The sequence below is a fragment of the Mobula birostris genome, chromosome 5 (assembly GCF_030028105.1).
Source record: "Mobula birostris isolate sMobBir1 chromosome 5, sMobBir1.hap1, whole genome shotgun sequence".
Lineage (NCBI taxonomy): Eukaryota > Metazoa > Chordata > Chondrichthyes > Myliobatiformes > Myliobatidae > Mobula > Mobula birostris.
In genome coordinates, this window is record NC_092374.1 from 53663080 (window position 1) to 53678796 (window position 15717).

General features: G+C 39.2%; 1 protein-coding gene across 2 annotated transcripts in view; it reads left to right on the plus strand.

Annotated features, from left to right (window-relative positions):
• Window positions 1–9717, plus strand: part of LOC140197687 (5,6-dihydroxyindole-2-carboxylic acid oxidase-like) — a 30014-nt gene extending 20297 nt beyond the window's left edge. The window contains exons 3-6 of one of the 2 annotated variants that reach the window (XM_072258011.1): window positions 1010–1177; window positions 4786–4965; window positions 6571–6717; window positions 8605–9717. In XM_072258011.1, the coding sequence (XP_072114112.1) occupies window positions 1010–1177; window positions 4786–4965; window positions 6571–6717; window positions 8605–8813 (704 nt within the window). In that variant the 3' untranslated portion in view covers window positions 8814–9717. The remainder of the gene's footprint in view (window positions 1–1009; window positions 1178–4785; window positions 4966–6570; window positions 6718–8604) is intronic. The other variant, XM_072258010.1, reaches the window with a different exon arrangement.
• Window positions 9718–15717: the final 6000 nt, after the last annotated feature.

Here is a 15717-nt window from a genome sequence, read left to right on the forward strand (position 1 = left end):
TTTTCTCTTGTTTGTGAAGAGAAGGAATTAGACAGATTAGGAGAATGGGCAAAGAAGTGACAGATGGAATAGTGCTAGGAAGTGTATGGTCATTTACTTTAGTAAAAGCGTAGACTATTCTCTAAACAGGTAGAAAATTCAAAGATCTGAGTTGCCAAAGGACTGAATCCTTGTGCAGGATTCCCAAAAGGTTAACTTGCAGGTTGAGACAATGGTGAGGATGGTAAATGCAATGTTAGCATTCTTTTCAAGAGGACTAGAATATAAAAACAAAGATGTAATGCTAAATCTGTATAAGGCATTGGTGAGGCCTCACTTGGAGTCTAGTAAGCAGTCCAAGACAGGATTATTATCTAAGAAAGGATGTGCTGACATTGGAAAGGGTTAAAAGGAGATTCACGAAAATGATTCCATATCATCTGAGGCTTATCATATGAGGAGCATTAATGGTTCTGGGCCTGCACTCACTGGAATTTAGATGAATAAGTGGGGAATCTCATTGAAACCTATTGAATGTTGAAAGGCCTGGGTAGAGTGGATGTGGAGAGGATGTTTCTTATAGTAGGGGACACAGCTTTTGAATAGAGAGGCACCTATTTAAAATGGAGATGAGGAGAAAATTCTTTAGTCAGAGAATGGTGAATCTGAGGAATTTGTTGTCATACATGGCTGTGGAGGCCAAGTGATTGGAAATATTTAAAGACAAGGTTGATTAGGTTCTTGATAAGTCGGGGCATGAAAGATTATGAGGAGAATGGAGTTGGGAAGGATCCGTGACCGAGTGGTGGAGCAGACTTGTTGGGCTGAATGGCTTAATTCTGCTCCGATGTCTTTTGGACAATAATTTATTTTGCTTTTTTTTCCCCAAAATGGCTAAGGAAACAAAGTGTTAATGACAAGCTGCCATGTTTATTCCTTACAATCTCACTCTTTGCTTAGTAGAAAGAGTACCTCTGTTACAGTAAATTGGAGATCAATCCTAATGCCGCCATGTTGTTGTTTCATCCAGGCACTGAAGGTGGCCCAATTCGCCGGAATCCAGGTGGGAATGTTGCCAGACCACTGGTGCAACGTCTACCCAATTCCGAGGATATAGCACAATGTTTAGGCATATCAACTTATGACACACCGCCTTTCTACTCCAATTCAACTGAAAGTTTCCGAAATTCAGTTGAAGGTAAGTGTATTTAAAGGATGTTTGAATAGTGATTTGTACAATTATCCCAATGACAGAAAGGTTTATCTTAAGTTTATAAACAAGCCCATGCTGGTTGGTATCCATTCAACTATACACAAAAACCAGCACCTACAGATGAGGTGAGCACAGTGCTTCTGAACTTGAGCACTAGTCACTACAAACCATAGGCAAGATTGAAAGTTTAAATGATTGGGTGCCGGTAACAGGAGAGATCTGAATAGAAGAAAACACAATATGATGCATTTTTAGATGGATTTGTAGCAAGCAGAATTAATTGGATGATGTGGTAGTAAAGTGGAATAAGCTAAAGATATTTCCCTATGCAACAATATTAATATGGCAAATTATAGAAATAGGGCTTAAACAATGCAAGTTTGGGAATCTTGTATCTAAAGTCCCAGTATGAAGGAAAAAGTGTGAATGGCAGTACTTTCACACAGTTACAGCATGGTAACAAAGTGTATACACCTGAACACTGAATCTATTTGATTAAGAAAGTGGAATAATAGAGCCACATGATACATGCTGTATACAATTGACTACGAAACTGTGAGAAAGAGATGAAAAGTTGGCCAAATTTGTAAGCAGGTTTCATACAAATGCAAGATTTATGGATCCATAAAATGGAGAACATCGACAATAATGCAGATGCTGTAAAACAGTATTGTGAATGTTTTTTTTAAAGGTGGAATTCTTGAAGTGTATTTAGGAGAAATCCCTTGATTGCAATTTTTTTAATGTAATCGGAGAGATGGTGCTCAGTCTGGTTCAGGGCATTAGGACCTGTTTAAAATGAGGAAGCACCTGTTAAAGATCAACCGCAGGTTCAGATTAGCTGGAGAAAAGAAGGACAATGAAGGTGAAAATACTTTTCCTGGAGTCCTAATTTCAGTGAATTTTAAAGGTAATTTTTCCAGATACTTTGAAATGAAAATTGGCAGGTTAACTAATGAATGTGTAATTAGTGACTTTGAAGAGAAGAAATTTTGGATACAGATCAGGCACATTCCCAAAGCTATTCTCCATGCATGATTAAAGATATAAGGGATACAGTTATCTTTAGTATCCAAGTGAAAGCTCACCACTACACAATTTGTTCTAATTCCATTAAACTAAACATTCAGAAATAAGAACAAACAGCAGTTGATCCTCTTACAGTCAATTAATAGAAGTAGCCAAGCAGAAATTTTCTCCGGTATAATGAGGACCTTGGGGGGAGGCTGAGATGGGTCAGCATCCAATACATCTGACTGAAGATGTTTGCTAACACTTCAGTGTTTTGCCTTTGGCACTCTCAGCTCTGAAATCATTTGAATATGGAGGTTGTTGGAGCCATCTCCTCCTAATATTTATTTAATTGCTCACCACAATTCTTGACTGAAGATTGTGGGACAAAATGTGTGTGCCTGTTCTGGTAGCTTCGAAGTATAGCAAAAGCAGGAGGGAGTAGACAACATGTGATAACCTTGGTTGTAGGTAGTGATATTATTAAAGTTAGTGCAGTTTAAATAATTGCCACATAAAATTTGTTAGCTGAATTAAAATCTCTTTATTTAATGGGTTGTGAGAACATGGATACGGAATTAAGCAGCAGATTATAACCCTGCCTGACCTGCTGAGTTTCTCCAGCAACTTGTGTGTGTTGTTTAGGATTTAATGCTGAATGGTTTTCAGACTGGAATGATTTACATAATGACCACTGCAACATTGGTTTGTATTCGTGTCCTGAACCTGGGTATATAAGGTGTTACTCCTGCCACATTGGTGCCAGGCATTTCCACTGAGAGAGCTTAAGCACCTGTACTTGATTTTCATTAGCATCAGAGTTGCCCATCATTAACGTCTTGGACCAAAACTGAAAAGGCCAAAAGGTGAGAAGTTAGATATCCTGTGGTGAGTGACTCAAAGTCAGACATGAGATTGAATACACTCCACTTGCTTGGATCAGTGAAGCTTCAGTGAGGTACCCAGGACAATATAGCCTGGTTGAGTGTTAGCCCACCAACCTCAAGAAGGAAATCATCATTTTCACTTCAGCACATAGTGTCTGCGATCTCCTATGTAGAAATGGTACTTAAATTAAACATCTAAGCTCCTGAAATGTTATCACTATCAAGAACAAAAGCAGCTCTTGTACATGAGTGTCTTTTCACAATGCTAAAGAAAAATTGAGAAAACTTTTAAAAATGTCTTCACAGTTCTTAACTTCATGAAGGCATGGTGCATGAAAGCAAGAATGTTGTGCCAATCCTTTATTTGTATCCAATTTTAGGCACCTCACTTTAGGCAGGGTGACACACTCCTAATGTGTACAGTGATAGAGGAGGAATTGTTTCCAGTGCTGAAAGGTTGTGCAACCAAAAGAAATAGATTTATTGTAATTGACATAAGATCCAGAGGGATGGCCACCTCCATAGATATCTGATAAAACTGAGTTTTTTCATTAGTCAGCTGATAAAGTTGTGATAAAATACCAATGTATAGTCTTCCAGTGCATCAGTATGTGCTGGTGGTCATGTAAACAGATGGCATTGATGCTTTCTGTTTGATGATTGCTAACTAAAATATTTATACATTTACCTAGAGGTCACATTCTCATTTTCCATTGTTCAGATTGGCACCTGAGCGCTATACTTAACGACTATGATGTTATTTCTGTTTACAACGATGCACATGTGACCCATCTGAAGTGCTACTTTGACATAGAATTTGACATCTGCAAACTAAATTAGATCACTTGAGATTCTGAAAAAACAGACCTGCCACCCATTTGAAAATTTTCTCGTCTCTATAGTATATTAGTAGCTGTCTGTATTCCTCAGATAATAGAACTATTAACCATATCTGAGATAATTAAAGTGATTTTAACTACATCTGCTTGTATAACCTTGCATACTGGTCCTAAAGGAGTTTGTCCAGCTACACTTGAACTATTAATTCAATTTGTATTAACTAATTGTGCTAAGAATCTATTTCACATATTTTTGTATCTGCTATCTGAAAGAAGGTAGTCAACGAAATGAGGAGATACCATACAATGATCATTGTTTTTTACTGCTTGCATCACTGTATAATATTGGTTTACGTCTGCAACCTTGCCATCTCCAGACTTATCAAAATCAGGCTTAATATCACCGGCATATGTCATAAAAAAATGTTGTCATTGTGGCAACAGTGAATAAAATTACATAATAGAGATGAAAAACTGAATTACAATAGGTATATAAAAGTTCAATGAGTAGTGCAAAAATAAAAAAGCAGTGAGGTAGTGTTCGTAGGTTCAATATCCATTCAGAAATTAGATGGCAGAGGGGATTCAAGGTGTAGTTTAGGCAGTCATTCCAAGGGGTTCTTTAGTTTTGGGTTGTGTACAATCTAAAGATCCATTTGGGACTCTCATTTAGGGCAATATATATTATGCAGCCCTTTAAATAAATAATTTAAATCTGCAAATCAATTGCATTTAGAGAAATTATATCTTTTATTGTCAATGCTCTTTTATACCAGATCTCTTGTGCTTGGTTAGAATGATCTGGAATGTGCAATCTTTATAAATCTTTTTACCCTGGATTGTGTTCTGTTTCTAGGTTATAGTGACCCTTCAGGAACATACAATCCAGCAGTTCGCAGTTTGCATAATCTGGCACATTTGTTTCTTAATGGAACCGGTGGACAAACTCACCTGTCCCCAAATGACCCAATCTTTGTGTTATTGCATACATTTACTGATGCAATATTTGATGAGTGGTTGAAGAGAAGCAAAGCAGGTAAATGACATAACTGGTTTTAATTACTGTTAACTAGGCCTTTTATTTATTTATTTATACCTTAAATAGATCTGTGGCATTGACATAAGAATGTTTTAACCTCAGTTCTAATAATCCATACGATAATATTTCTTGCTATGTGTTGATCAGTGATTCCTCTTCATGTGCTGCTTCATCATGTTGCCTCTACCTGTGTAAGGTGCCCCCCAGGGCTTTCCATCACACAATGTGCGATTGATTTATTGATTTATCGACTTTTTTTTTTTTGGAGCTGCATTTCCCAGCATCCACATCTGATAGAGTTGCTGCCTCACAGTGCGAGAGACCTGGTTCGATCCTCACCTCAGGTGCTGTCTGTGGGTAGGGGGGTTGAGGTGATTTGTACATTTTCCCTGTGGCCACCTATATATTTTTTTCACATCCCAAAGATGTGGGCTGCTAGTTTAATTGGCCACTAACTGCCCCCCTAATATATTGGTGCGTAGTCAACTGTGGGGTTGGGTGGGGGCAGCTGATGGGAGCACGAGGAGAATAAAAACAAGTGGACTGAATGTAAATGGGTGTGAAAGTCCACGTGTACCTGGGGGCTGAAGGGCCTGTGTCTGTTGTATTTCTCTAAGACTCTTTATTTCATGGGACTTTCAGAAAGGTTGGACACTACCATAAGCTTCTCTGTCTGCACGTTCAGGAGACTTGGTTTACCAGCTATCTCTGATGGCCCTCTGAACCAGAACTGCTGTGATCACTTGCTCATTGGTACACTATCTGATGAAGATGCTGACCCAAAACATTGATTGACTTCTTTATCCACAGGCACTTGATGGCTGACATCTAACCAATTTTCCTGTATTTGTTTCTGGAATGCAGCCCTATCCTGGGCCACTCACCCACTCTCCCACTCACCACAGTCCACTTGCACCCAGTTCAGTCACCTCTGTTTCACTTTATACAGAATGTAAATCATTTTTATCCCATCCAGCACTACACCAAGAAATAATAGCCTCTTAGCTAACTTCAACATTGTACCATCTTGGTGCAGTTTTTTTTATATACTGTGAAATTTGAGTTTAATATGTAGCATGTTACAGCACAGGAGCAGGTCCTACAGCCCACAATCTCTGTATCACAAATTCTTTTTCTGCTTGTACATGACCCATATCTCTCCATTCTCCATATATTCATGTGTCTGTTAAAACACTTGAGTGTCACTGTCATATCTGTGTCCACCACTGCCCCGGCAACCCATTTTGGCATCTACCCTCTCTACATAAAATATAAACTTTCCCGGCACATCTTTTTAAACTTTTTTCCTCTCACCTTAAATATGTGTTCCCCTAGTATTTAACCTTCCTACCCTGGGGAAGAAAGTTTCTAACTGGCTAATCTACCTATGCCTCTCATAATGTTATAAACGTCCATCAGGCCTACCCCTCCCCACCCCCACAGCCTTTGGCTTACCAGAAAAATCAAACCAAGTACATCCAACCATTCCTTATAACCAAAACTCTCCAATCCAGGCAGCATCCTAATAAACCTGTACCCGCTCCAAAGTTGTGCATTATTTATGTCTTTGTATTGATGAAGTCAAACTGCTTTCCCTTACAGATATATCCATCTTTCCGGTTGAACTTGCTCCCATCGGCCATAATGGAGCATACAATATGGTTCCTTTCTGGCCTCCTGTTACAAATCTGGAAATGTTTGTGCCAGCATCTGAATACCTTGGTTACAGCTACGAAGTTGAATGGCCAAGTAAGCTGATTTTTGAAACCATTGACTAATCTGCTGCTATGGGGTTATGGGAAAAATCTGAGTATTCAATTCAAGTAACTAATTCACTTTCCAATCAAACATAACCTTTAAAATTACAGAAGATTAGTGTCTGCATAATGGTTTAATTAAAAGGTTTCTTTATTTTAATGAAGAAATTGCAGCTTTTTTTGAGCATTTGGTGCATTTACTTGTGAAAGTCCAGAATCTAAGAAACCAATAAAAGGAAATTCACTGCATCACATACAAAATGCTGGAGGAACTCAGCAAGTCAGGCAGCATCTATGGAAGTGAATGTTTCGGGCCAAGATCCTCCTTCTGGATTGGAAAGAAAGGAAGATGGCAGAATAAAAATGTGGGGGGAGAGGAAGGAGGAGAGCTAGAAAGTGATAGGTGAAGCCAGATAGGTGGGGAAGGTGAAAGGACTGGCGGGGGGGGAAGGAATCTGAAAGAAGGCGAGAGTGGACCTTGGGATAAAGAGAAGGAGGAGGGCACTTGGTGGGGCGGGGGGGGGAGTGAAAAGTGATAGGCAGGCGAGAGGAGGCAAGAAACCAGAGTGGAGAATAGAAGAGGGGAGGAGGAGCGACTTTTTTTTTATCCAGATGGAAAGTCACTGATTTGTATCAATGTCTTAAGATGGCTATCTAGATTAAGTTTGGTCTCAAAAGAAGGAAGGCAATGAGGAATATGATTGTTACAAATCTTGAAGTTGCTTCCAGTTACTAGTTACTTTCAGTTAGCCTTTCAGTTAGAATTTTACTTCACCTGGTATAAATGACATGGTCTCCCCAATAGAGAAATAGCTTAAGCATTATTCATTCAGTGATGAACTGGCCAAGCAAGTTGCCTGTACTCCTCAACTAATGAAATGCAACATGCCCAGGTATACAGATAGACAATAATTTCATAACTTTGTTCTTGTCATTCTCTCTAAAGTAATTCCATCAGAGGTTATACTGTACATGTCTCCCTTGAAACCAGCACATATTACTACACTGAGCCAGTCTTCATTCTAGATTGATGCTTAATCACATTTTGCTCAGCATTGTCATACACAGACAATATTTTTTATCTTTAAAATGATAACCAATATTGAATAGGCTTGTATTGAGAAATTTCTACTACTACTCATTAAAATCTCTTCCAGTAGTCTGTCTTTCCACACATCTCTAAGCAGAATACGTTAAATAATGAAGCAGTAACAACAGATATAACCTTAAAAGCTAATATGATAAAAATGTACTTAATGCCAAGTAACACATAGAAGAAGAATTTTGAGTGAGTAACATGCTGTCAGGCCCAGTAAATTCCAGTAACTTAACAACTACAATGTGAATTTACCACCTATAATAAAACTGATAATCTGGCAAGCATGGAGCTTTAGTGTTTTGGGTCTGGCAGTTTGTCTATACTTTGGATATCATTCCTATTATTATCCCAACACTTGTGTTATGGTAATATTATGGTAGATTTTCCAATGAAGCTGGTCAGTTAAAACGAGAAGCCCAGTGAATTAAAAAAATAACATGCGAGCTGAGGCCCCACTGGATTGAAAGGTCCATGGAAATCAGGTGTCCAATAAGTGGAAGCAAAACATGGTAAACATCTGGTGAGTCATAAGCTGTACCCTTGGTATATCTGTAGACTTGGATGGTGATTATCAAAGTATTACTGTCCATAAATCATGGCAATTCAAAAAGGAGTTATTATTGAAGAAGCAGCATTTGTACTGAACCAGTTCCACATTGAAGCTCATTAATTATGATGTATCATTGAATAATGCAATGTCAGCCATACGTTCAGAGCTGAATATGTTCGATTGCGACTGATCGTTTTGAAAAATTTTTGTCTTTGACACATCTTCTGCAGATCAGCCCCTCTCATTGTTGGAGATGATTACGGTGGGGATTCTGGCAGCTCTGGTACTGATTGCTGTAGTTTATACCCTCTCGACCATCGTTTTACCCAAGATGAGGAGAAAGCCGGCTGCCAGTGAACTGAATGAACCTCTCTTAGACACTCCACAGCAGCACTACTCACATAATAATGAATCAACCATACTCCAAAATGTAGCTTAATCTACTACTATGATTGCACCTTTTGGTTTTATTTGTCATATTTTTGAAAGGCTAATGACATGCTGCTGGAGAAATAGAATGGCTTCCTGTTCATACATCACACGAGATGTTATCCGTGGAATTTATATGCTGCCCTTGTAATCAGTGAAATAATCCACTCAGTATTGTAATGAAAATCTTTCTGCTGTTTTTGAAAACCTTTCAATAAAATTTCAAATTGAGGAACGTTGGAGATAATTTGTAAGCCTTGTTTAGTTAAGTAAGAATGATGACATTTATACTGATGTAAATTGTATCTTTAATAAACTACATTACTGGCCTTATGGTTAACTCAGTAATGTGACCATTGTTCAAAATAATATTGAGTCAAAGTGAATGAGAGCCTGAGATTCAAAATTGAGCCAATAGTTCATCTACAGCTTTTCATACTCTGACCCTTCAAAAGTTAGGTTTGTTAAAAGCAGGACTAGAGTGTCCAACCTTTCAAATCTGCATGTCATTCAAGGCAATCATTGCTGATCATCCAAATAAATATCACATTCCCAGTCACAAACAAGAGAAAATTCTCAGATGCTGGAAATTCAAGCAAAACACACACAAAATACTGGAGGAACTCGGCAGGCCAGGCTTGCATCTATGGAAAAAAGAGTATGGCTGATGTTTCGGGCTGAGACTCTTCAGCAGAACTGGGAAAAAAAAATTAGTAGATTTAAAAGGTGGGGGAGAGTAGAAAGAAACACAAGATGATAGATGAAACTGGGAGGGGTGGGGTGAAGTAAAGAGCTGGGAAGTTGATTGGTGAAAGAGATTCAGGGCTGGAGAAAGGGGAGACCAATAGCAGAAAACAAAAGGCCATGGAAGAAAGAAAAGGGAGGATGAGTACCAGAGGGAGGCAATGGGCAGGCAAGGAGATAAGGTGAGAGAGGGGAAAGGGGATGAGGAATGGTGAAGGTGGGGGATGGGGTGGGGCATACCGCAAGTTCGAGAAACCGATATTCATGTCATCAGGTTGGAGGCTACCCAGATGGAATATAAGGTGGTGCTCCTCCATCCTGAGTGTCCACATCACAACACATCTCCCACACCTTTTAAATCTACTCCTCATCTTTTTTTTTTCTCTTGTCCTGCCAATGAGTCTCTACTGGAAACGTCAACTGTACTTTTTTTCCATAGAGCTGCCTGGCCTGCTGTGTTCCTCCAGCATTTTGTGTGTGTTGATCTCATTCCCAGTTTCTCCCCATACCCTGTCATGCCTTTTTGCTTCTAGAAATTACCTATCTCCTCCTTAAATATATTAAGCAATGTTGCTTCTACTGCTCTGTGTGAATTTCACAGGTTCAACACCATCTGCCTCAAAACATTTCTCATCTCAGTCCTGAATGTCTTGCCTCCCTGCAAGGAGACTGCAGTAACAGGAAACATCCTCCCTGCATGCAGTAACCCTGGTCTTGTCAGAATTTTGTAAGTTTCAATGATATCACATCTCATTCCCGTAAGCTCGAGTAAATACCAACCTAGTAAACCTCATTGCCCTTCATATTGTAATACTGCCATTCTGGTCAATTTTCACTGAATACCATCTACAGCAACTATATACCTTTTTTGAGTAAGGTTTCACACAACACAACTGCCTCCTCACCCCATATCATAGGAGGTTGCATTCCTAGAAAACTGCCCTTATTGTGATTTCCTGTACTGCAGTGCAAACTCATCTGCTCCTCTGTCTAGAAACACAAGTTGAAAAGATAAATTTTGCACTTATTTAATTTTTGACAAATTTAATGGGATGGAATACTTGTTCTGTGTCTGTTTGGAGTGAATACTTTTATTTTAGGTATTTATGAATTCTTTAAGGGTGAATTTCCATGAGGTGAACTGGTGTAGCATTGTGTTGTTGGTACTCCGACTGTAAACTAACTTTGGCCTAGTTTAATTTTTCAAGACATCCTTGCTTCTGTACTTGAGTCCTCTTGCTATGAAGGTTAAAACACCATTTGCCATCTTAACTCCTGGTTGGAGATCCATTTTTTTTTGCCTTCTTGGCTGGTGCACGAGGTACTCAGGCCTACTTGTACATCAGCACTTCCAAACACAAGACTATTTAAATAAAATACAGTGTCTATTTCTCACACCCAGATGAATAAGTAACATCATATTTATCTACTTTATACTGCATCTGCCTTTTTAACCACTCAATCTAAGTTTTTGTGTCTTATCAATTCTATTATATTCTGTGATCCTATTAATGTACTAAAAAGTTGAAAAAAATTACTGATTTATTAAATATCAATGATAAATAAAACCTCTACAGCTTTTCATTTATCTCAGATAAACACTGAGAGATAACTGCAGCATTTTAGCTGTCCTGGGTTAGCTGACTAACTGAAGAATTATTTTCAACAGGCCTTTAACTTTCCTAAAGGTTGGTTCCACTTACATCTCACTAACTTTTCATGGTTTATTTTGTGAAGTAACTCAAAGATCTCATGCTTTTCTAACAGACTGCTCCACTTGGCTTTGGAGGTTTAAAATTAGACAATCTAAAGCACCCAATTTTGCTTTGCAGGCACTATGTTAAATTTGCAAGCAACCTCAGCATTACAGCAGTAATGGAGACGATTCCTTGCGGAATTCACTAATTACTACCAAAGAATGTCTAGAATACAGTTTGCTCTTATGAAAGTCTTTGGCCAAAACAAGTAATTCTTTTTCAACTCTCATTTCTTGGCATATCCTCAGATACTGCAGTTTTGCATAATGGGAAGTTGTAAAATGGATGTTATCTAGGAACACAAGCACTCTGCAATGGAGGGGTTGCCTGTATTTTATTAATAAAATCTTTCATTACTTATTTTGATTCCTCATCCTCATCTTATCAGAATCTGGATAGGTGATGAGGTTTTACTATGGCTTTACAATGAAAGCCTCTCAGCTACACAAAATAAGGCACCTGACACAAGGGTTGAAGGAACTCCCTACACTAAAAGCTTCTTGGCATCTGAGGGTCTTGGTTGAAGTGTGTACTTGAGTTAGAAGAGAATTATGTGGACCAAGCTTCTGATAGTTTTAAATTGGCTGCATTGAAGGTGGAGGAGCTGTGAGAAGAAAAGAAGCCAATTGGATTCTATTTAAGTTCTTAGTCCTTCAGTAATGGGGTACAATAAGTTAGATCCCATACCATGAAAGGTTTGCAAATGTAAATTCATCCCCATCTGTCAGCTGGTTTCCTTAGGAAGTAAGGCATCATCTCATTTCTGAGCAAATGCTTACTTTCAAGCTGGATACTGGAAGTAAGTCTATTATTTGGTCACTAGATGGTGCAACTGACCAAGAACTAGTCACTGCACCACTGGAAAAGATCAATCTGGACATACGTCAATTATTCACAAGTTATACATCGTTTGACAAGAAAGGTATTTAATAAGGAGTAACTGGTGAAACAGATCAAGATTGATTTCATGCAACACACATCAAAGTTGCTGGTGAACGCAGCAGGCCAGGCAGCATCTCTAGGAAGAGGCGCAGTCGATGTTTTGGGCCGAGACCCTTCGTCAGGACCAACTGAAACGTCGACTGTACCTCTTCCTAGAGATGCTGCCTGGCCTGCTGCGTTCACCAGCAACTTTGATGTGTGTTGCTTGAATTTCCAGCATCTGCGGAATTCCTCAAGATTGATTTCATACTTGTGGACCTTAAAATTTGAGCAGAGCCAAGAGGTTCACTCTTTTTGATGATAATTATGTCGGAAGGATTCCCAGAAGTCTAATACGAACATTTTGAAGACCTGTGAGGATCATTGTTATCTGATGGCATGCTCTAAATTTTCTTGTTATAAATTGAGAACTTAGGTTACTATTCTCTCATCTTTAGAATTACTTAGACCAAATTAATGCACTTGTTAAACATTACAGCTCTCTTTTCAGAAAACCCTCAAAATCTATTGAGTCATGCAGCATAGAGGTAGGTCCTTTGACCTTTCATGTTTCTGCTGATCATGAAGTGCCTAAACTGATCACGTGGTCACTAGCCTTCCACGCATTTTCCAATTCATGGGCTCATATACATCTTAAATCTTGTGAGAGTATTGCCTTAACCACCCAGCTGCAGATTCTAATCGCTCTCTGGGTGAAAATATCCTCCCTCAATTCCCTTCTAAGCTTCTTACTCCTTACCAAACCTATACCCTCTGGTTTGCGACACCTCTTCTGCAGGAAAGGTTTTTAACTATCTACTCAATCTATGGCCCTTGTCATTTTGTATACTTCTATCACCAATCCCCATCGGTTTCCTCAGTCCTGAAGTAAACGAGTCCAGCCTATCTAGTCTCTCCTCATAACTGAAATGCTACATCCCAAACAGCATTATGGTGACTCTCCTGTGCAATTACATGCTTACTATCATGTTGAAACCAGAACTGTACATAATACTCTAATTGTGGCTTAATCAACATTTGTATAAAACTGTACCAATTGTCCTTCCTCGTCTTATATTCCATCCCAGGCTAAGACAAGTATGCCATATGTCTTCTTCACCACCGTATGTGCGGCCATCTTCAAAACACTTGCAAACTCCGTTCATCATTACCACCTAAGGGCCTATTAGTCATTATATATGCCCTACCTTTATTAATCTTACCAGAGTACAGTACCTTGCACTTACCAGAATTAAATTCTATCTGCTATTGTTATGCCCGTTTTACTCACTAATCCATATAATTCTGAAATCTATGACAATCAACAATATTACCTATTTTTGTGTCATCTGCAACTTTACGAACCATTGCTTCTACATTTCTGCCAAAATTTTAATACATAAAACTAAATGTAAGGATTTTAGCATTAATGGTCACAGGCTTCCAAATAACAAACCTAACCCTGTACCATCACCCTCTACCTTCCATCATCCCTAATTTTCGATTCAATTTGCCAATTTGCTCTAAATCCCTTGGGTTCTAACCTGTTTTGACAAAGCTTGCATGTAGGACTTTCAAAAGGCCTTTCTGAAGTCTATATAAACTGCACTGCCCTCATCAATACATTTTGTTACCTTTTCAAAAGCAATCAAATTTGTCAGACAGGACCTATCCCTAACAAAATCATGCTGATTACCTTTGATGAATTCCTTACTTGTTCAAATTCAGCTTGATCACGTCCTTCAGAACTTTTTTTCTGGGATAGAGCAGAACTTCCCTCCCATAATGTTGGTCTTCAAGTCCAGCAGTACTTGGCTTATCCTTCTTCTTTTTCTTTATTAAGAGTACCACATTTGTCTCCTCCAGTCACCCAGCACCTTACGTGTGAAAAGTGAAGATTTAAGCATCTTGGTCAAGGCACCAGCCGATGACATTCCCTGCTGAGGATGTACATACTTTAATCTCACTACGACATCTAACACCTGCGTTTTAAAGGTAACACAGAACAATATACCACAGGAACAGGCTCTTTGGCCCATGGTGTCTGCACCAAACACAATTCCGAATTAAATTAAATCACGTGTTCTAGAATTTCACTGACCTCTCCCTGAATTATCTGACTACAAATTTCTTACCTTTGGTGAATACAGATGAGAAGCATTCAATTAAGGCATCATCTATATCCTCTGGCTCCAAGCACCAATCGCCACTTTGTTCCCTAATGGGCCCTATTTCTTTTCGTTTACACTTTCTGCATTATATATGTCTAAAATGTTGGGAAATAAGGCTTAATCTTGCCATGCTTTGCCCTTCTAATTTCTGATTTGTTTAAGTACCCTTCTGATGTCTTTCACTTTCTCTATTCCTAAAACACCTCCTATTTTCAGTTCTCTGTACTTCCTCTATATTTCCTTTTTGATCCAGAATTGGCTTGCCCACAGAAGGCAAAGGGTGGTTGTAGATGATTCGTATTCTGCGTGGAGGATGGTGACCAGCGGTGTTCTGCAGGGATCTGTTCTGGGACCCCTCCTCTTTATGATTTTTATAAATGACCTGGATGAGGAAGTAGAAGGGTGGGTTAGTAAGTTTTCTGATGACACAAAATTTGGGGGAATTGTGAATAGTCTGCAGGGTTGTCAGAGGTTACAGTGCAACATCAATAGGCTGAAGAATTGGGCTGGGAAGTGGCAGATGGAGCTCAATCCAGATAAGTGTGAAGTGGTTCATTTCAGTAGGTCAAATCTGAAGACAGAATATAACATTAATGTTAAGACTCTTGGCAATGTGGAGGATCAGTGAGGTCTTGGGGTCTGCATCCACAGGACACCCAACCTGATGCGCAGGTTTGACAGTGTTGTTAAGAAGGCACATGGTGTGTTGGCCTTCATCAACCATGGGATTGAGTTCAAAAGCCGTGAGGTAATGTTACAGCTATACAAGACGTTAGTTAGACTTGTTCAGTTCTGGTCACATCAGGAAGGATGTGACTACTATAGAGAGAATGCAAAGGAGATTTAGAAGGATGTTGCCTGGATTGGAGAGCGAGCCTTATGAGAATAAGTTGAGTGAACTTGGCCTTTTCTCCTTGGAGCAACATAGGATGAGGGTGACCCGATAGAGGTACATAAGATGATAAGAGGCACTGATCATGTGGATAGCCAGAGGCATTTTCCCAGGGCTGAAATGGCTAACACGAGGGGACATGGTTTTAAGGTGCTGGAAAGTAGGTACAAGGGGGATGTCAGAGCTAAGTTTTTCACACAGAGAGTGGTGGTTCATGGAATGCACTGCCAGCGAAGGTGGTAGAGGTGGATATTATAGAGTATTTTAGGAGACTCTTAAATAGGTACATGGAGCTTAAAAAAAATAGAGGGCTACGCAGTAGGGAAATTCCAGGAAGTTTCTAGAGTAGGTTACATGGTCGGTACAACATTGAGGACTGAAGGGCCTGTAATGTGCTGTAGGTAACTATGTTCTATGTTCTACGTTTAT